Genomic DNA, 17,271 nt, shown 5'->3' with positions numbered 1-17,271 from the left:
GCTAGATTTACAGAATTGAAAACTGTAGGTAGTCTCTGACACAGAACATATGAACAACAACAACAAAATTACAAACTTCATCATGTTTGCACACATTCAGGTCCTCTCTTCATAAAAATACACTACTTCGTTACATAATAAATCTTACATACCCAACATGCCAGAATAACAAAGAACCATCAGACCCTCCACTGGCAAAAAGCCCTTCATGAACAGGATGCCAGGCCACAGCTGTAAAACAAAAACATGGGAAAAAGCAAAACAATTAGGATCTGAGAATGCTACAGACAACAGTCATCAGGGCAGGGAACACATCACAGCTGCTGACCTGTGGCTTCTTTCTTATGACCTCGGAAGACTTGAAGCTCTTCTTTCAGGTTTCGGATGTCAAAAAGTTTACAAAGGTGGTCACGTGATGCTGTGAGTAGCCAATTGCCATTGAGATTTAATTTTACCTCCATTACTGTGTTTTTATGAGCATGACTAGAAACAAAGCACCAAGAAAATAATCTTTCAGAATTCAAAACAAGTACAAATCAATATAATGGCCATTTTTGTTGGAAAGAACATCAATCAAGATGGCAAGAGGTTTGGCCTAGAAATAATAAAGCATGGAAGATTACAGGACCATAGCTAAAAGTATACTTGAAAGAAACACGTCAATGACAGAAATAAATGTCCACTACCTAAGCGTATCCCTCATGAACCAGTTAAAATAGCAGAGCTTAGACTGGACAGAAAAGTTTATCTCTGAGCAGGTGAACAACTTGAACACATAAGTTAATATTCAATAAAGCTCATTAAATTTTAAAAATTCAATGAAATTTCTCTCATTAAGACAAAGCATAAAAATAAGCACCGCATAGGTTGGGGATCAATTTGAACTAAAGACAATGCAGCAACCCAAAGCCTGCACACTGCACACCACTGACAAGGCATTCTACATTGCTTGTGGCCATTGGAGTTGTGCAACAAGGCATCCTTGCTCCAACCAATTCGCCCCCAATATGGTTCACTTCCCAATCAAAAGTACCACGATACAGCTGCTAGGTCAAAAAAAGTTAACATATTCATATAACTGTGAATGTTTACAAATAATTCAAAGAGAAAACTGTATTATATAGCTGCATCCTAAGTAAGCGTGTCAAACAAAAAATGAGAACTGGTTCAAAAATGGAGGGAAAACCTCTTTAACAAATAGATGTAGTGAGATGCAAAGGCTGGGCTGTATCTAACAGTAAGTGGCACACCGGTGAACTCCACACAGTGCCAAAAGGTATTCTGATGAGGAGAGACAGTAAACTTAGAACAGTAATAACCACCACCTCCTCCTCCTCCTCTTCCTCCTTCCCCCCACCCCCTGTGATAACTCTTGTCTATGTGGCAGAACAAAAATCAAGCCTTATTTCATTAGGAATTTAGAAACAAATCATATTTAATTAATAAGTCTATAGATTAAAAAAAAAAGAAAAAAAAATAAGTCTATAGATTCAAGTCCATCTGTTGTCTAAACTATTTTTTCAGCATAAGAAAAGAGAAAGCTAAAAATTAAAGAACACAGACAGCTTTGTTCCCCTTTGTTTAGGGACCAAGGTGGGGGTTCCTATCACTTACAGTGTTGCAAGACTCTGCCCAGTCTTGGGATCCCAGAACTTGATTGGCTGTTGACTATCTTTACTTCCTGAAACAACTAACCCTTTGGTTGGATGCCAGTCTACACATTTCACATCAGCACCATGCCCTGTCGGAAACAAGTTGGGATAAAAATCTAATCAGTCATATGCATTTAAAGCAATTTAAACCAAAGTAGAGAAACCTATCAGCTGTTTTGATCTCAGTGTTCAGTTAAGTTAAACTTTTAAAAAAAGACTCTTTGGCTTCTGTGTCTTGAAGTCTTTGGGATCAGAACCCTCTCCTCCTACGCCAGAACACACAGGAACCTGTCCTTTTCTCCTGCAGCTAAGCACATCTTCTCTCCTACTTGCTGGCAGGTCAGCCAAGGCTTTTGGGAAGCTATACTTATCAAGTGCCTGTAATAAAGCTTTTTAAATTTTTCATGCTATTCCCAATTATCCTAATTAGCCACAATCCCTGTCACTGACTTTGGTTTTCCCACTTTGAGGTAGTTCTTATAGATCAAAAGTCCTAAATTCAGGTTTAAACACCACTGCCTTCTAGATATGAAGATAGGAAAAGTGTTCCAGCTTTCCATTCTTGTTTACTCAAAAGCAGGAGAAAAACAATACCTGCTTGATTCACACGTTGTGATAATCAGATGAGATCATAATAAAATCTACCCTATTGAGTGCTTAGTATATATTAGGAAGTGTACTGAGTATTTATAAGAATCACCTTTTTAAATCCTCACAAAATCCTGAATAAAGTATTAGCATTATCTCATTTTACAAGTAAAGAAACAGAAGGACTGAAGGGGTTAAATAACATATCCTAGATTCCACAGCTAGCCAACAACAAGATTAGGCATCTCAACCAGGTAAGCAGCATTCCAGAGATGGTTAGTTCACTCAACCACTATGCTAAGGCAGGAGGTTGCTTCACAAATGTAATACATTAACTATGAAAAATCACAAATATGAAAATCAAAATTTACAAAACTGAAATAGGTATGATTTTTGAAAAACTGGTGCTGTACAAAGTCCCCAGAATCAAATACTTTATATAGCAAATGCACTAAGAAACAGGTGAGGAGGCAGAGCATTGGAAGCAGCTTCATTCTCTAACCTGGATCAAATCCAGCTTCTGTGAAATTCTGAGGTGGAAAAAAGAAAGGATACAGAAGAATACAGACAAAAGGAGAGGAGGAGGAAATGGTGCAGAAGCACTGGAAGTGATTTGTGCAGTTCAGAAGAACTATACAAATTTTGGATAAATTCGCACCTCAAATGGGTGTGAGCTTATCCCTACACAATACCACATGCTGGCAAGCATGTAGGGGGTAACAATTCTCCAGAGAAAGTTTGGCAGTATGTACCAAAAGCATGAAAAGTGTGTCTCACATAACCCAATAATCTCATGTCCCAGATTGTATCATAAGGAAATAATGGGTGTCCAAAAAGATTTGTCTACAAGGATATTTACTGATGCAATTTACTATTTTTAAGAAATGCCTCTGAATAAGACACAAATATATTACAAATTGCAATGTAACATATGTACTCAAAGAAATATGCTGCACCTATTATAAATGATCCATAAATGATATACTAAGTTTATTTTTAAAAAATACACCAATCCGGGCTGGGCGCTGTGGCTCATGACTGCAATCCTACCACTCTGAGAGGCCATGGTGGGAAGATCACTTGAGGTCAGGAGTTCAAGACCAGCCTGAGCAAAAGCGAGACCCCATCTCTACTAAAGAAAAAAAAGTAAAAAGATAAAAAAATTAAAAAATTAAATAAAATTTAAAAAATACATCAATCAGTGTGTACCATCACTGTAAAAGGCAAACAACAAATCAATAACATGAGTGACTGTGTGAGCATATCTAACTACAGCAAAAAATACAAGAAGTCGAGATACCAAACTGTTACCAGAAATACTAAGCTGAGGGGGGAGGGTACTAAGGTGATTCTTCTTTCTCCACGTTTTTCTATTTTCTACAGCAAACATATTTTGTAACTGGGATCTGAGAATGGGAAAGGGGAAGTGAGGTTTTGTTGTTGCTTTGTCTTTTATTAAGAAAATTAACTGAAGGCCAGGCATGGTGGCTCATATCTGTAATCCTAGCACTCTGGGAAGCTGAGGTGAGAGGATTGCTTGAGGTCAGGAGTTCAAAACCAGCCTGAGCAAGAGGGAGACTCCTTCTCTACTAAAAATAGAAAAAATTAGCTGGTTGTGGTAGTGTGCACCTGTAGTCCCAGCTACTGGGGAGGCTGAGGCAGGAGGATTGCTTAAGCCCAGGAGTTTGAGGCTGCTGTGAGCTATAATGACGCCACTAGCATGGGCAACAGAGAAAGACCTTGTCTCAAAAAAAAAAGAAAAAAAGAGGAGGGGAGGGGAGGAGGAGGGGAGGAGGAGGGGAGGGGAGGAGGAGGGGAGGGGAGGGGAGGGGAGGGGAGGGGAGGGGAGGGGAGGAGAGGAGAGGGGAGGAGAGGAGAGGGGAGGGGAGGAGAGGAGAGGAGAGGAGAGGAGAGGAGAGGAGAGGAGAGGAGAGGAGAGGAGAGGAGAGGAGAGGAGAGGAGAGGAGAGGAGAGGAGAGGAGAGGAGAGGAGAGGAGAGGAGAGGAGAGGAGAGGAGAGGAGAGGAGGAGAGGAGGGGAGAGGAGGAGAGGAGGAGAGGAGAGGGAGAGGAGAGGAGAAAAATAACTGAAGACGGAACAAGTGAAATATAAATAAATTTCAGTCCCTTTAGCCCCTTGCTTGCCTTAAGAAACTTTAATTAACGAATTGACCCTAAATAGATGTGGCCAAGGAATTTAAAAACTTCAGGTCACTGTCACCTAAAAATAAATTTACGTGTAGCTATGTATGAATTATAACCAATCAAATTTGAGTTTATGGAAAATGCATAAGAGTAGCTTTAAATTATAATGGACTATGCAAAACAGTTCATATTCTTAGGAGCCATCTCTACCCTCAACTTCTTGGGTATACTTCTAATAGACAGAGAAAGTATTTCTGATTAGTTTTAAAATATATTTGCTTATTTTAAAGTATATGAAAAGTAAAAAACTATCAACCCATAAAGAAGGACCAATAAAATATACTTCAGCTTCTTTGTTTTCTGAAGTTCTCTAAAATTTATTTAAGTAAAATTCAAGCAGTGAGGAATCCCATGAATTTACCCATATCCATATACATAACAAATATAAATCAAACTGACTGGTATTAATTGCTGGATTTTGTTGGTTATTCTCAATAAAAGTAATGATGATAGCAAACACATATATACAGCACTATTCTAAGCAAAGTATGTTTACCAACTCATCATTTTACATATGAAAATTATAAAGCACAAGTTAAAGAACTTGTTCAGGATCACACCATTGTAGTGTGGCAAAAGAGAGATCTGAATGCAGGGAGCTGGCCCCAGAGCCTCTGCTTATAAGGACTGGCCTTTTTAGATAAGAAAGGGTCAGTTTAAGAGTTACCAGAGGGGGAAAAAACCAAGAATATATAACTTCCTGTATGTGTCTATGTACATAAAAACTCACCGAAGGATGGTACTAAACAGAGAATTGAGACAGGAAGAGACACTTTTTAGGCTTTACATTATTTTACTTTTAAACCATGTGCATGTATTATCTACTTTAAAAAAAATTAAATACAAATATATAAAAGTTACCTAAGAAAATGTTAAAAAAAAAAAAAGAAAAAAAGAGGAGGGGAGGGGAGAGGAGAGGAGAGGAGAGGAGAGGAGAGGAGAGGAGAGGGGAGGGGAGGAGAGGGGAGGGGAGGGGAGGGGAGGGGAGGGAAGGGGAGGGGAGGGGAGTATGTGCAGCATCTAACATATGTAGCTTGAAAAGGGACACATATATACACACACACTGTGCACACATATATTTGCTCAAAAATGCATTAAACATGCCTGAAAGAAAACATAAAAATCTGATAATATTAACTGCCTCCAAGAAGGGAAACTAGGTAGCTGAGGGGACAAGGGTAAGAAGACTTTTCATTGTATATAGTTTGAAACACATGAATGATTGATCTACTAAGAAAAAAATTCAATTTTTAAAAATTTACTAAATTTACTAAGTAACAGATTTCCTCTAGAAAGTGGGTGTGAAATCTTTACAAGCAGCATTCATCATTCTTATAAGTTTTTTAAAAAGTGAAAAAGAAGAAAAATAGATTAAGTGGGCACAGAAGAAAATTGATATGCAACTGCTTCCTTCTTTAGGGAGAAAAAATTACTGAATTTCCACTGAAGCGACAAAAACTATTTCAAATGGTAAAATTCTACCCTCTCTTGTCAGTATTTATATATTTAGACCCAGAAGAATATGACTAATAGAAATTTATCCTAAGAAAATGATTTAAGAAAATTTTCAAAAACTTTTATATGTAAAAGATAGTACTTTGAAGCCTTGTTCATAATAGTGAAAAACTGGAAACAAATTTTAGAGGTGGAATGATTGAATGAATTTTGCCATATTCCAAAAGTAGAAAAATCATACAACTTTAAAATGAAAATTTTGGAAACAAAGAAAAAAGCTCATGAAATAACTTGCACCAAAAAGCAAACAAAACACACAAACTATACATATATTGTAAGAATGATTACAAAAAACATGTACGGTTATGAAAACACGTATATGGGTAAGCAGGGAAATGAACATTATCCTGGGATTGTGGAAACAAAGATGAAGTTTTTCTATTCACATTTCCTCTAGTGTGATGTTGTGGTTTTAAGAATAATATGGGTTAGATTGTGTGTGTGTGTGTGTGTGTGTGTGTACTTTTTATAGTATGCTTTATAATATGAAAAAGATACAATTAAATCCAAGTCATTTTGCTAGGTAATGTTTTACCTATCAAATTAGCAAACGTTAAACTTGCTGACACCCAATGTTCTTAAGAGAGACAAAGAGGCACTCTCATTTGTAATTGAATGATAAGTAAATGAATGCAATTTTAGGGGGAAGCCATGTGGTTGTAGCTATCACAATCTTAAAGGCACACAGCCTTTGATCCTATAAATCCTCTGCTAGGAATTTTACCCTATGATTGCAAAAGCATACCAAGATTTTATGTACAAAGATATTTACTACACCTAGTTTACACTGCCAAAACCTGGATACAACCTAAATGTGAATCAATGAGGTGTTATTCAGGAAAATTAAGGTAAATCCATATAATTGAATACAATACAGCTGTTAAAACTGAGGGAGAATGAGGGACTTTTTGGGGGGGGGGTGTTGGAATGTTCTCTATCTTGGTTACTGTGTATATATTTGTCAAAATTCATGGAATTGTACACCTTAAAAGGATGAATGCAACCTTATGTAAATTATACCTCAATAAGCCTTTTAAAAATATATAGGCAGAAAAGGCAAGGTATAATATAGTTCCATATGTATAAAAGAAAATTTAAGCTAGTAATTGCTCAGGAAGAAATGGTATGGGAATAAGGCAGTATTTATTCTTCTATAGTCCTTGAAATTATTTAACATGTGTTTTTATTACTATATTTAATAGCAACTGCTTTTTGTTTCCCTCTATTCAAAACTCAAGGGAATGACTGATATCAATTAGTGCCTTCATTTGCCAGTACAGAACTAACAAGCACTGTGGTCCCAGGAAGACGTGCTCGAGATCCTCAGCAGCTTGTCATTGATACTCTTAGACACAGCACAGTGGAATTAAGTTTCAAGGATATTATGGGTTTTGTCAATTGGCAAGCCATATATAAAAACTTTATCTTATATAAATCATTATTTCATAGAAAAATGGTTAAGTGCTAAACACACAACTTATTAATTTCCAACATTATCCCTAAAGAATGCCTCTACACTAAATTTGATCACTCATCTCTGAAGGTATAGAATTTCAGGATATAATTATTCAAAGATCTTTGTGATTCTCAAACATGGAAATTCTAAGAATGTAGTATTTGTAATGCTGAAGCAGTTAATACAGACTTAATGGAAAATTTAGGTGGTAAGTTTTTATAGCCCAGTGACTAGATGTTGTCATACTAAAAACATATTGCTAACGGCTAAAGTTTTTAAGACTAAAATTTTCTTGCTAACAGAAACCTTTTTTAAAATAGCATTTAATTATACTTCTCAAAATCAAGCCCCTATAAATGTCTAGACAACATCAGCCCTGCTTAAGACACTATCACAGGCACAAAGTACGGCCCCACAGGGGACTGACAGAAGTCTAGAGGTAGACTGTGGTGGACACACACAATCCTCAGTAGGATGGCAGAGCTTTCAAGAAGCCAGTGACACAGGCACATGGTGACCAAGTAGAGTCCAGAATCCCTGGGAAAGGTCAAAGCATCTTATCCTACTTGACTACAACTGGAAACATAGAGTATGCTTGAAGATATCAATAGTGAAACTAAGACATGCAATTGTAAAATTCTAAAATTAAGAGATTCCAGTTGTAAATTACTATAAAGACTGTTACAGATCTGTGTGTGGAATTGCCTTTGAACACAAATACTTAAGAATTTAACCCGAACATGTGGCTACTTAAATTTGTTAAAGTTAAAATTTTAGTTCCTCAGTCATAACATTTCAAGTGCTCAATAGTCACATGTGACTAGTTGCTACCATATTGGACAGGATATAGAACATTTCCATCATCACAAAAGGTCCTAGTGGATAATTGGCCTTAAAGTTTTTCTTTAAATTTCCATAATCATATTATTTTTATTCATTATCTCAGTTGCACAATTAACAGCAACCATAAAAAATTATGTTTAAATAACACTAGAGATATGGAAGACTGCAAAATTATCTAGCCCTGTTTTTACAGATGAGAACACTGGACCCTAAATGGTATAAGCAGTGGGGGAAGGTGGCCCAGACTTTCCTCCTCCTGATCCAATCCTCTCTTCATCTCACTAAATATCCAAATGAAGTGGAAGAATAGTTCCTTTTGCTTGGTTTCAATCATGAATCAACTTTCACTTTCTCAACTGAGGAACTTGTATGTGACAACTTCTGTTCTCCTTTCCGTATCTCAGAACTATACAAGAAAATATTTTAGGGAAAAAAATCTAAAAGTAAATACATAACAATTACTTCTAACTATCTAATAAGTAATTAGATCAATTCTGAAGACCAGGGTCTTGTTAAGAATAAAGGAATATAGCAACCTAATTCCACTGAAATAAATTCCAAATTAACCTATCCATAATAGAGTTATTTTTTAGAGGTGAAGCCTTGATGGCAATGAATTCTGAATCATTTCTTAGCTACCTAAATTATCTTGCTAAATATTCTCTCAGGAGCCTAGCCAAATGAATAGTGAGTGAATTAGCATCTCTTGGACGCAGATAACATCGCTTTGTAGATTAACTTGTGTTTAATATGCCAGAAATAATGTTCAACTTATTATTTCATAATAATTATTTGCAGAAAGAAACCATTAATAATGCATTAAAATTTATACCAAACAGGAAGTAAATGACTTCATTTTTTTCCATTTGATCATTCTTTCACACATTCATGTACTCTTCCACTCATTCACTATTTCAAAATAAGTGTGCATGATACCAACATCTATTGGGCTCCTACTATGGGCGCTCAACCTCTGAAATACGTGATCACCAAACAAAACAAGGACTAAATATTGGGGGAGTATTTGTAGGATTACATAGTGTTGGAACAATAACTTTTTAAGAAAATGAATACTTAGAATAAAAAAGTTTTTTGAATCAAGATCGAAATTAAGCTAAAAAAAAAGAAACTAATGCAGTTTTAGAGACCTTTCTCCACAAAATAAAAGCAGAAAAATCCCTCCCCACTTTAAGAATATGCTACATAACCACATTTGAAATAGCAAGGTGCAGAATGCAAACAAGATAATTTTCCTAAGTAATGAAAAAATGCTCGATGTGTTAAAAATAGAAGAGATTCTAGAAAAGCAATGCAGAGACTCCTTAATAAACCCTAAACTTCTGAGAATAACATGACAAATGTTTTAGGCTTTAGATATTTGGTATAAAGATATTCTAGACTTACTTTTGTGGATAGTGGAGCATTTTCTGTTCATAATTTCCTATCCCCAAACCGTAAAGTGTAGTGCAGTGAAGGCTAAAACCAATAAGGGAAGAAGGTATTTTTGTTTTGTTTTGTTTTTGTGAAATTGGATGTAAACTTTGTGCTCCTGAGCATTTTTCTCAGGACTTCATCCCTCCTCCACCTCATCTGAGGACAGCCTCTAGGATCCTAAGGAACCTGTCATCCCACACAGGTAGCTCTGCCTTATGACAGTGCATAGGATCCCAAGGCTTGGTGAACAGTCTGAAAACCAATATACAATGAGTTTTATTAGAAGGTCAAAAATAGTATCCATTTTCCCATTTTATTATTCCTGGATCAGGCCATTTTATGAACAAATCTTAAGAAAAACTTCTTTCATACATAACTTCCACAAGGCACCAAGGTTTTCTAATACAGGAAGAAAAAAGGCAAACAAAGAATTCAAGTACCGTCTTGTACAATATTAACAGTAGAACTGTTACTCAAGAAAATGTGTTAAACATTAACAACAAACTCAGGCTACTTCTAGCCACAATAACATAAAATGTGAACAGATCAGTTTAAGACAAAGGGTATGAGAAGCCATGGTCCACAGCCAGACACTTCAGTAGATCAGAGTACTTAAGAATTTAAAAAATTAAAAAGCATAAGTAACTTGTGCACTAGTCAATGAATATGCAGTTTATTAGCATTTTACCTTCCTTTTATGCAAAATTATTTTCACCATGATCCAAGTCAACATCAACTGAGAATGATTATTATTAGCATCTTTGTTATCCAAATCTAGAAAGTTACATTAATGAAAAACCATAGAATTAAATAGAAAGTTAATTCTGGGAAGGGTATACCTCTAGGCAGTGTTTTTACAATGTTATGTTCCAAGCAACAGCACAGAATGGTAGGTGGAGGGGTTCCGTGGTCAAATAAATTGAGCAATGCTGAATTTTAAAATGGATAAGTTTCTTTCTATGTTTGAAAGCCTTCAGTCCTTGTAATACATACGTATTACAAATCTGTGGGGGGGGGGTTGATTACGAGTCTTCTTTTCTCAGAACACTTCCAAGCCCATCAGAAGACAGATATGGGAAACTTGAAACACTAGCTAATTATGTTGGCTGATAATGATGAACCTCAATTCAGGAGGATGGATTCCTCTGGGGAAGGAGGAGAAGACTTTGGAAGGGCACCAAAAGGACCACCTAACCGTATCTGTAATGTGTACTTCTTTATTAAAAATTCACAACTAAGTATGGCAAAATGTAAGGATTTGATTAGGACTGAGTGGTGGCACAGAAGTGTTTTTTCAAGTTATAACATTTTGAAATGTATGGTGTCAGAAAAGTAACCAATATACAAACATAAAACTGCAAATTCAAATGGAATAAGGAGTAAGGAGGTAGATGTACCATAAATTTGCCAATCTCTACTTAAGTCACACATTTAATTTGCATATGCAGGAAAAACGATTTCTACTGATTTGTACCAACACTGTATTCACATGGAAGAAATTGAAATTAAGCATACAACTCATAAGATTAATGCCACGTAACTAATTATTTCTGGCATCAAAGTGAACAAATCTTATGAAATGTATGATGAAATATATAACTTTTTAGTCAAATAAAAACATACAGGCATAAGTTTTGTGGAAACTTATACATCAGACTGCTGTTAAACTTTTATACAATAACATGGGGGAGGGTGCAAACAGGGAAGTGCACAATTGCCATTTGAGTCAAGTTTAAAGACTATATTGAGAAAAACCTTGAGGGTTATGAAATGGAGAAAATCAGGCGATTGATACAACTAGAAAATCCACAATGTTTTTCCAAAACATTGCCCGAGGGTGTAAAGAATGCGTGTCAATCCTCTATATTCTTCAGTTATGATAGCCAGAGAGAAGCAATGCTGCAGTGTGTTGCTTTGTACCAACTGGCAAATTCCCCTTTGTGGGCTTTTCTAAAATTTAAATCTTTTTCTTTTTTTTTTAAGGCTCTTTTGGAAGGTATTCATTAAAGATGTTTACAGGAATGCAACAACCAAATATTCTTCAACCTTACTGCTGTCGTATTCTTCCAATTCTTTGATGTTAACACCAATAGTATAAAGCACTTGAGCCATTTGTCTGAGATGGGAGATACTGGTGTCCCCCAAACATGAAGCAGCAGAAAAATCCTTCATAAGAAAGGGTGCACTGGTGTGCGCGCGCATGTTTGTGAGCATATAATTCAACAATCAAATGTTCTCTAGTAACATTTCTGCAGACATTTATAATTCATTAATAATATACACAGTAGTCAAGAAAAGAAGTATATAGTCATCACTTGAAAAACCAGAAAAATGTAAAAAGAAAAAACATTTATCAGATTGATGGGAGTCTGGCAATACCAAGACTACCAGAAAGAGTAATACATATGCTTAATTAATAATAGAGTTAGTGCTAGCAGATAACCCGGTTCAAGAATGAAAAGAAACCATGACTGAAACACTAGCTTATTATGTTTTCTGTCAATTCAGGAGACTGGACACCTCTGAGGACGGAGGAGACTGCGGAGGGGCACAAAAACAGGCTTTTAACCACATCTGAAATATGGAAGGAAAAAGCAGAACCAAGAAGGAACACAAAGGGTTTTCAATAATACTTCCAGAGCTCTTCTAGGATAAGCCTCCCTTTTGAAAGCAAGGTAAAAAGATGAACTGGTTCACTTTCAGATGGCTAGACTAAAAATACTTATTTTTAATTGAACATTTAGAAACATAAAAGCAACAAATAATCTTGGTCAAAGTAGACATAATTAACCCCATGGTAATCATTGCTGCTCACAGCATCAACTGTACTTGGAATCTGTGTTATTCTACATAATCTTCTTAGGTACATTCACACATTTTTGTTAAATGTGGCTCCCTAAAATCTTGACCACCTACTGCTACTCACCTCTTGAAGAACAGGAAGTAACAATGGTGGCAACGAAAATGTTCCTCTACTAGAACAAGGTTACGTGAACCCCAAAATACTGCTGGGGGTGCCAACAACATGATCCCTAGGTGATTGTATAATTTCAAGCTATTACTAAGATTTTTTTCTATACATGAATAATCTGAGATGACATATGCTCCAATAGGATCTTTTTTTTTTTTTTTTTGAGACAGAGTCTCTGTTGCTGCCCAGACTAGAATGAGTGCCGTGGCGTCAGCCTAGCACATAGCAACCTTAAACTCCTAGGCTCAAGTGGTCCTTCTGCCTCAGCCTCCCAAGTAGCTGGGACTACAGGCATGCGCCACCATGCCCAGCTAATTTTTTTCTATATATATTAGTTGGGCAATTAATTTCTTTCTATTTATAGTAGAGACGGGGTCTCCCTCTTGCTCAGGCTGGTTTTGAACTCCTGACCTCAAGCAATCCACCCGCCTCAGCCTCCCAGAGTGCTAGGATTATAGGCGCGCCACCACGCCTGGCCTCCAGTAGGATCTTGATAATTATCACCATTTCCAATTATTTCAAAGCAAAAATATAGCTGAGAAAATCCCCACTGGGAGCTGGTTATATTAATTTCTATCACATTAAAAACAGATTCTGGGGCTGAGGGCAGTGGCTGACACCTGTAATCCCAGCACTCTTGGAGGCTGAGGGGGAGGATTGCTTGAGTTCAGGAGTTTGAGACCAGCCTGAGCAAGAGCAAGACCCCGTCTCTACTAAAAATAAAAAAAATTAGCCAGGCATCATGACCCATATCTGTAGTCCCAGCTACAAATAAAGTAACTATTTAGTCCATACTGATATAAATAATTCAATAAATAGGGGAGAAGAGTCAAATCTCTCATGTATAAGAATTCCAAATACTCTACCTTAAAGAGGCAGTGTTATTACTCTCCAACCCTTAAGTGTGGGCTGTGTGCTATGACTTCACTCCAAAGAATATAGTAAGAAAAAGGAGGAAAAAAGAGTAGCCTTACATTAAAGAAATCTGACTACCACCACCTTAAGCAGATCAAGGTCAACATCAAGTCATGTAGATAGCACACACCCTTGACACCATGTGAGAAAAATGGCCCTTAACCTCTGTGATCTTCCTTACCCAAAACCACAACCTCAAGTCTAATCATGAGAAAATCAGATAAATCCCAACTGAGGGACATTCCACCACATACCATAAAACTTCTCAACAACACACTGGCTGCAAGAAGACAGAGGAGCAAAACCTCAAAGTGCTAAGGTGGAGAAAAATAAAAACAAAAAAAATTCTCTACCTAGCCAAAGTCTTGTTATAAGTGTAAGCACAAGCTGGGTGCAGTGGCTCACGCCTGTAATCCTAGCACTCTGGGAGGCCGAGGCGGGAGGATCGCTCAAGGTCAGAAGTTCACTCAAGGTCAGGAGTTCCCAATCAGCCTGGGTGAGGCCCTGTCTCTACTAAAAATAGAAATAAATTAATTGGCCAACTAAAAATAAATAGAAAAAATTAGCCGGGCATGGTGGTACATGCCTGTAGGCCCAGCTACTTGGGAGGCTGAGGCAGAAGAATCGCTTGAGCCCAGAAGTTTGAGGTTGCTAAGAGGTAGGCTGATGCCACAGCACTCTAGCCTGGGCAACAGAGTGAGACTGTTTCAAAAAAGAAAGTGTAAGCACAAAATAAAGAAAGATAAGAACTTTAAAATGTTTGCTCATAAATCTAAGGAAAAAAAATCTTATAATTCCAGAAATGTAAAAACCAAGTAATGCTGATTAGGAAAATCCAAACCAGTTCAAATTAAACTTAACATAAACAATACCAGTATTTCCTTGTGGAAGTGTTTAAAATCTGCCATCTTCTTGTTCTTTATTGAATGCATTAATGAATAAATGATAGAAAGCCCAGAGAGCAAAAAATAGATCTATATACATTGTTTAAAAAATAAAATGGGTCAGGCATGGTGGCATGCATCTGTAATCCCAATACTTTGAGAGCTGAGGTAGGAGAATTGCTTGAGTCCAGGTGTTCAAGACCAGCCTAGGCAACACAGCAAGATCCCACCTCTACAAGAAACAAAATTTTAAAACGGGGAGCATATGGTGTTGTACACCTGTAGTCCTAGCTATTTGGGAGGCTAAGGCAGGAGAATTGCCTGAGCCCAGGAGTTCGAGGTTGCAGTGAGCTATGATCACGTCACTGCATTCCAGCCTGGGCAACAGAGCACAAACCTTATTTCTATTAATAAAAAAAACAAGAGGGAATAAATAAGAGATGAAATTAGCTTTGTTCAATAGGAGCATATGTACAGTGTCAAATCAGTTGCATTTGGAATAAAGGATGGATTAAATATAATTTAATTCAAATAGGTACTTTGTTCAGTGCTCATATGCTATGTAACAGCTAACAATAAAAAATTTTGAATAAACCAGATCTGTTTAAACCTCAGATGTCACTTACTAGTTATGTCCCTATGTAATTTACTTAACCCTTGCAGAGCCTTAATATTGTCATGTGTAAAATCGAGATTTCTGCTCAATTATTGGGTTGTTTTAGGAATTAAGTGAAATACCTGCAGCACTTAGCACCATGCCTAGCAGACATTTTGAACACTCAATCAATAAAAGCTTTCATTTTGATCCAATCTCAGCCCTGGAAAAAGTTGACCATGCGGATACTTTCATACAGACTTAGTTATCTAGCGAAAACTGTTGCTACTATGACAGAATATGGGGAAGCAGAAAATGGCTCAATTTGAGAATACTTCCCCAAAGTGAAACTTTTGTACAAGACTGCCAAATTTCAGTTTTCAAATAGCCCCTGAAAAAACAAGAGTTCTGATTACCAACAACCAACTCAAATACCAGACTTGATGTAATACCATTTATCTCTCAGAAATGGAAAACCAAAAATGGCAGACCACCATTACCTTCATTATGTTTTCAGTAACTAAGAGAGATAATACTTGTGATAACTGATTCCACTAGACTAAAATGCTATCTCCAACACTGATAAGATATCACTCTTTATTTATGGTGTCAATGTCTGATGAATCTCTCTGCATTTTCTCTATTTTTAATGAATACTAAAATTAACTCATTTTAGGGGGAAAATGCTAGGTTTAGCTCAAATGTCTCTCAGTTATTTTAATTGATCACTAACCTCTAAATCCCCCAATATCATGGATTACTTTAAGCTTCAAATACATGATTAAACATTTAATATGTAAGATTTCTTAAGAAATGTAGAAATGATGGAAGTAGGGAGAATAGGAGGTAAGGGAAATTGTTTCAAGGTCACTAATGTGAAAAGGGAATTGTACCTTGAAATAAAACCATGATTTTAGTACTAAATGAAATGACTTATGCCAGCCCCTTTCTAAATTACTTCAAAGGATTGCAAAGGATGCATTTATTTCCCAAGATGGATATAACTTGACCAAGAATTTTAGGAAAATTTGAAAAGACTTCAAAATGTGGGCATTCTCTATAACAGATGAGCACAGACTGGTGAATGAATGAACCAGAGCAAAGAAAAATGAAACCAAAATCTCAGAATACAGCCCACTTACTTTGGCAATTGTGGCAGTAGCCTGTTTCCTCCAAGAAGTCCTAATTACCTAGACACTCCGACACACAAACACACACTCACAAGTCCACAGTGAGGTCTCCCATCCAGGGAAGGAGCCTTTTAGGTAAGTAGACTTAACAACAACCAACAAAAAAAAGCATGACTTCTACTAACCAATACAAACCACTATTCAAATATTTGGCCAGGCAAGGATCACCTGACATTTGAGAAAAATCAAACAGCAGGAAGAGAGAAATACCAGGAAAATGAAACAGATTAAGTGACATTAGCAAAAACAAACAGGAACAATAGGTCAAACCAAACAACACATAAACACCTCAATTACTATGCTAAAAGTTTTAAGGGATATTTCATTAAAAACAGACAAAAAACAAAACAGGCCAGGATGAAAAAAATCAGAGAACCAATGGGGGTTCTTGGAAATTAAACATGGAGATGATAAAACTAAAAATTCCATCAGAAAGGCTGAATAACAGATTGGGGATGACTGAACACTAATTTAGTATTCTGGAAGAAAAACAAAAATCTATTTTATGGACAGAAACATAAAATATGAAAGAAAAAGTAATACAAGATAGTTTCAAATGGCCCAATGTTCATCTACTAAGAATTCCATAAAACAAGCCCAGACAATGGAAACAATAATCAAAGTTAGAAGAAAAACCCTTTGAATGGAATAAAGATGAGGTTGCAGATTAAAGTGTGCAAAGAAAGTAAATTTCAAAATATTTACACCTAAACCCACAGTAAAAAAAAAAAAAAGTTCACAAAGAAAACCAGATGACTTTTAAAACACCCAGAGAGGAAAACCAGGATACACATAAAATAATGGGAATCAGAATCACATCTTTCTTCTCATCAGCAAAACTGACAGAAGATAATGGAGGCCTTCAAAATTCTGAGCAAAGAGGATTTCGAACCAAGAATTGATAACCCAAACTATGAAGCAAGTTCAGTGGCAAATTAAAGACCTTTCCAGACATAAGAAATTTTGAAATCTACCTCCCAAGCTCTGTTCCTGAGAAAAATTTTTGAAAATGTATCCAACTGAAA

At 36.5% G+C, this 17,271-nt stretch overlaps 1 protein-coding gene across 9 annotated transcripts in view; it reads right to left on the bottom strand.

Moving 5' to 3' along the window:
* The window catches only part of WDR33 (WD repeat domain 33), a 107,326-nt gene that overhangs the window by 19,171 nt on the left and 70,884 nt on the right, over positions 1-17,271 (bottom strand). For all 9 annotated transcript variants that reach the window (XM_076005437.1, XM_076005438.1, XM_076005439.1 and 6 more), the window contains 3 exons: positions 1,615-1,741; positions 329-483; positions 153-231 (listed from right to left, as the gene is read on the bottom strand). In XM_076005437.1, the coding sequence (XP_075861552.1) occupies positions 153-231; positions 329-483; positions 1,615-1,741 (361 nt within the window). The remainder of the gene's footprint in view (positions 1-152; positions 232-328; positions 484-1,614; positions 1,742-17,271) is intronic.

The sequence above is a fragment of the Microcebus murinus genome, chromosome 8 (assembly GCF_040939455.1).
Source record: "Microcebus murinus isolate Inina chromosome 8, M.murinus_Inina_mat1.0, whole genome shotgun sequence".
Lineage (NCBI taxonomy): Eukaryota > Metazoa > Chordata > Mammalia > Primates > Cheirogaleidae > Microcebus > Microcebus murinus.
The sequence above is the reverse complement of the archived record's forward strand: the minus strand, read 5'-3'. Positions and strand labels throughout refer to the sequence as shown.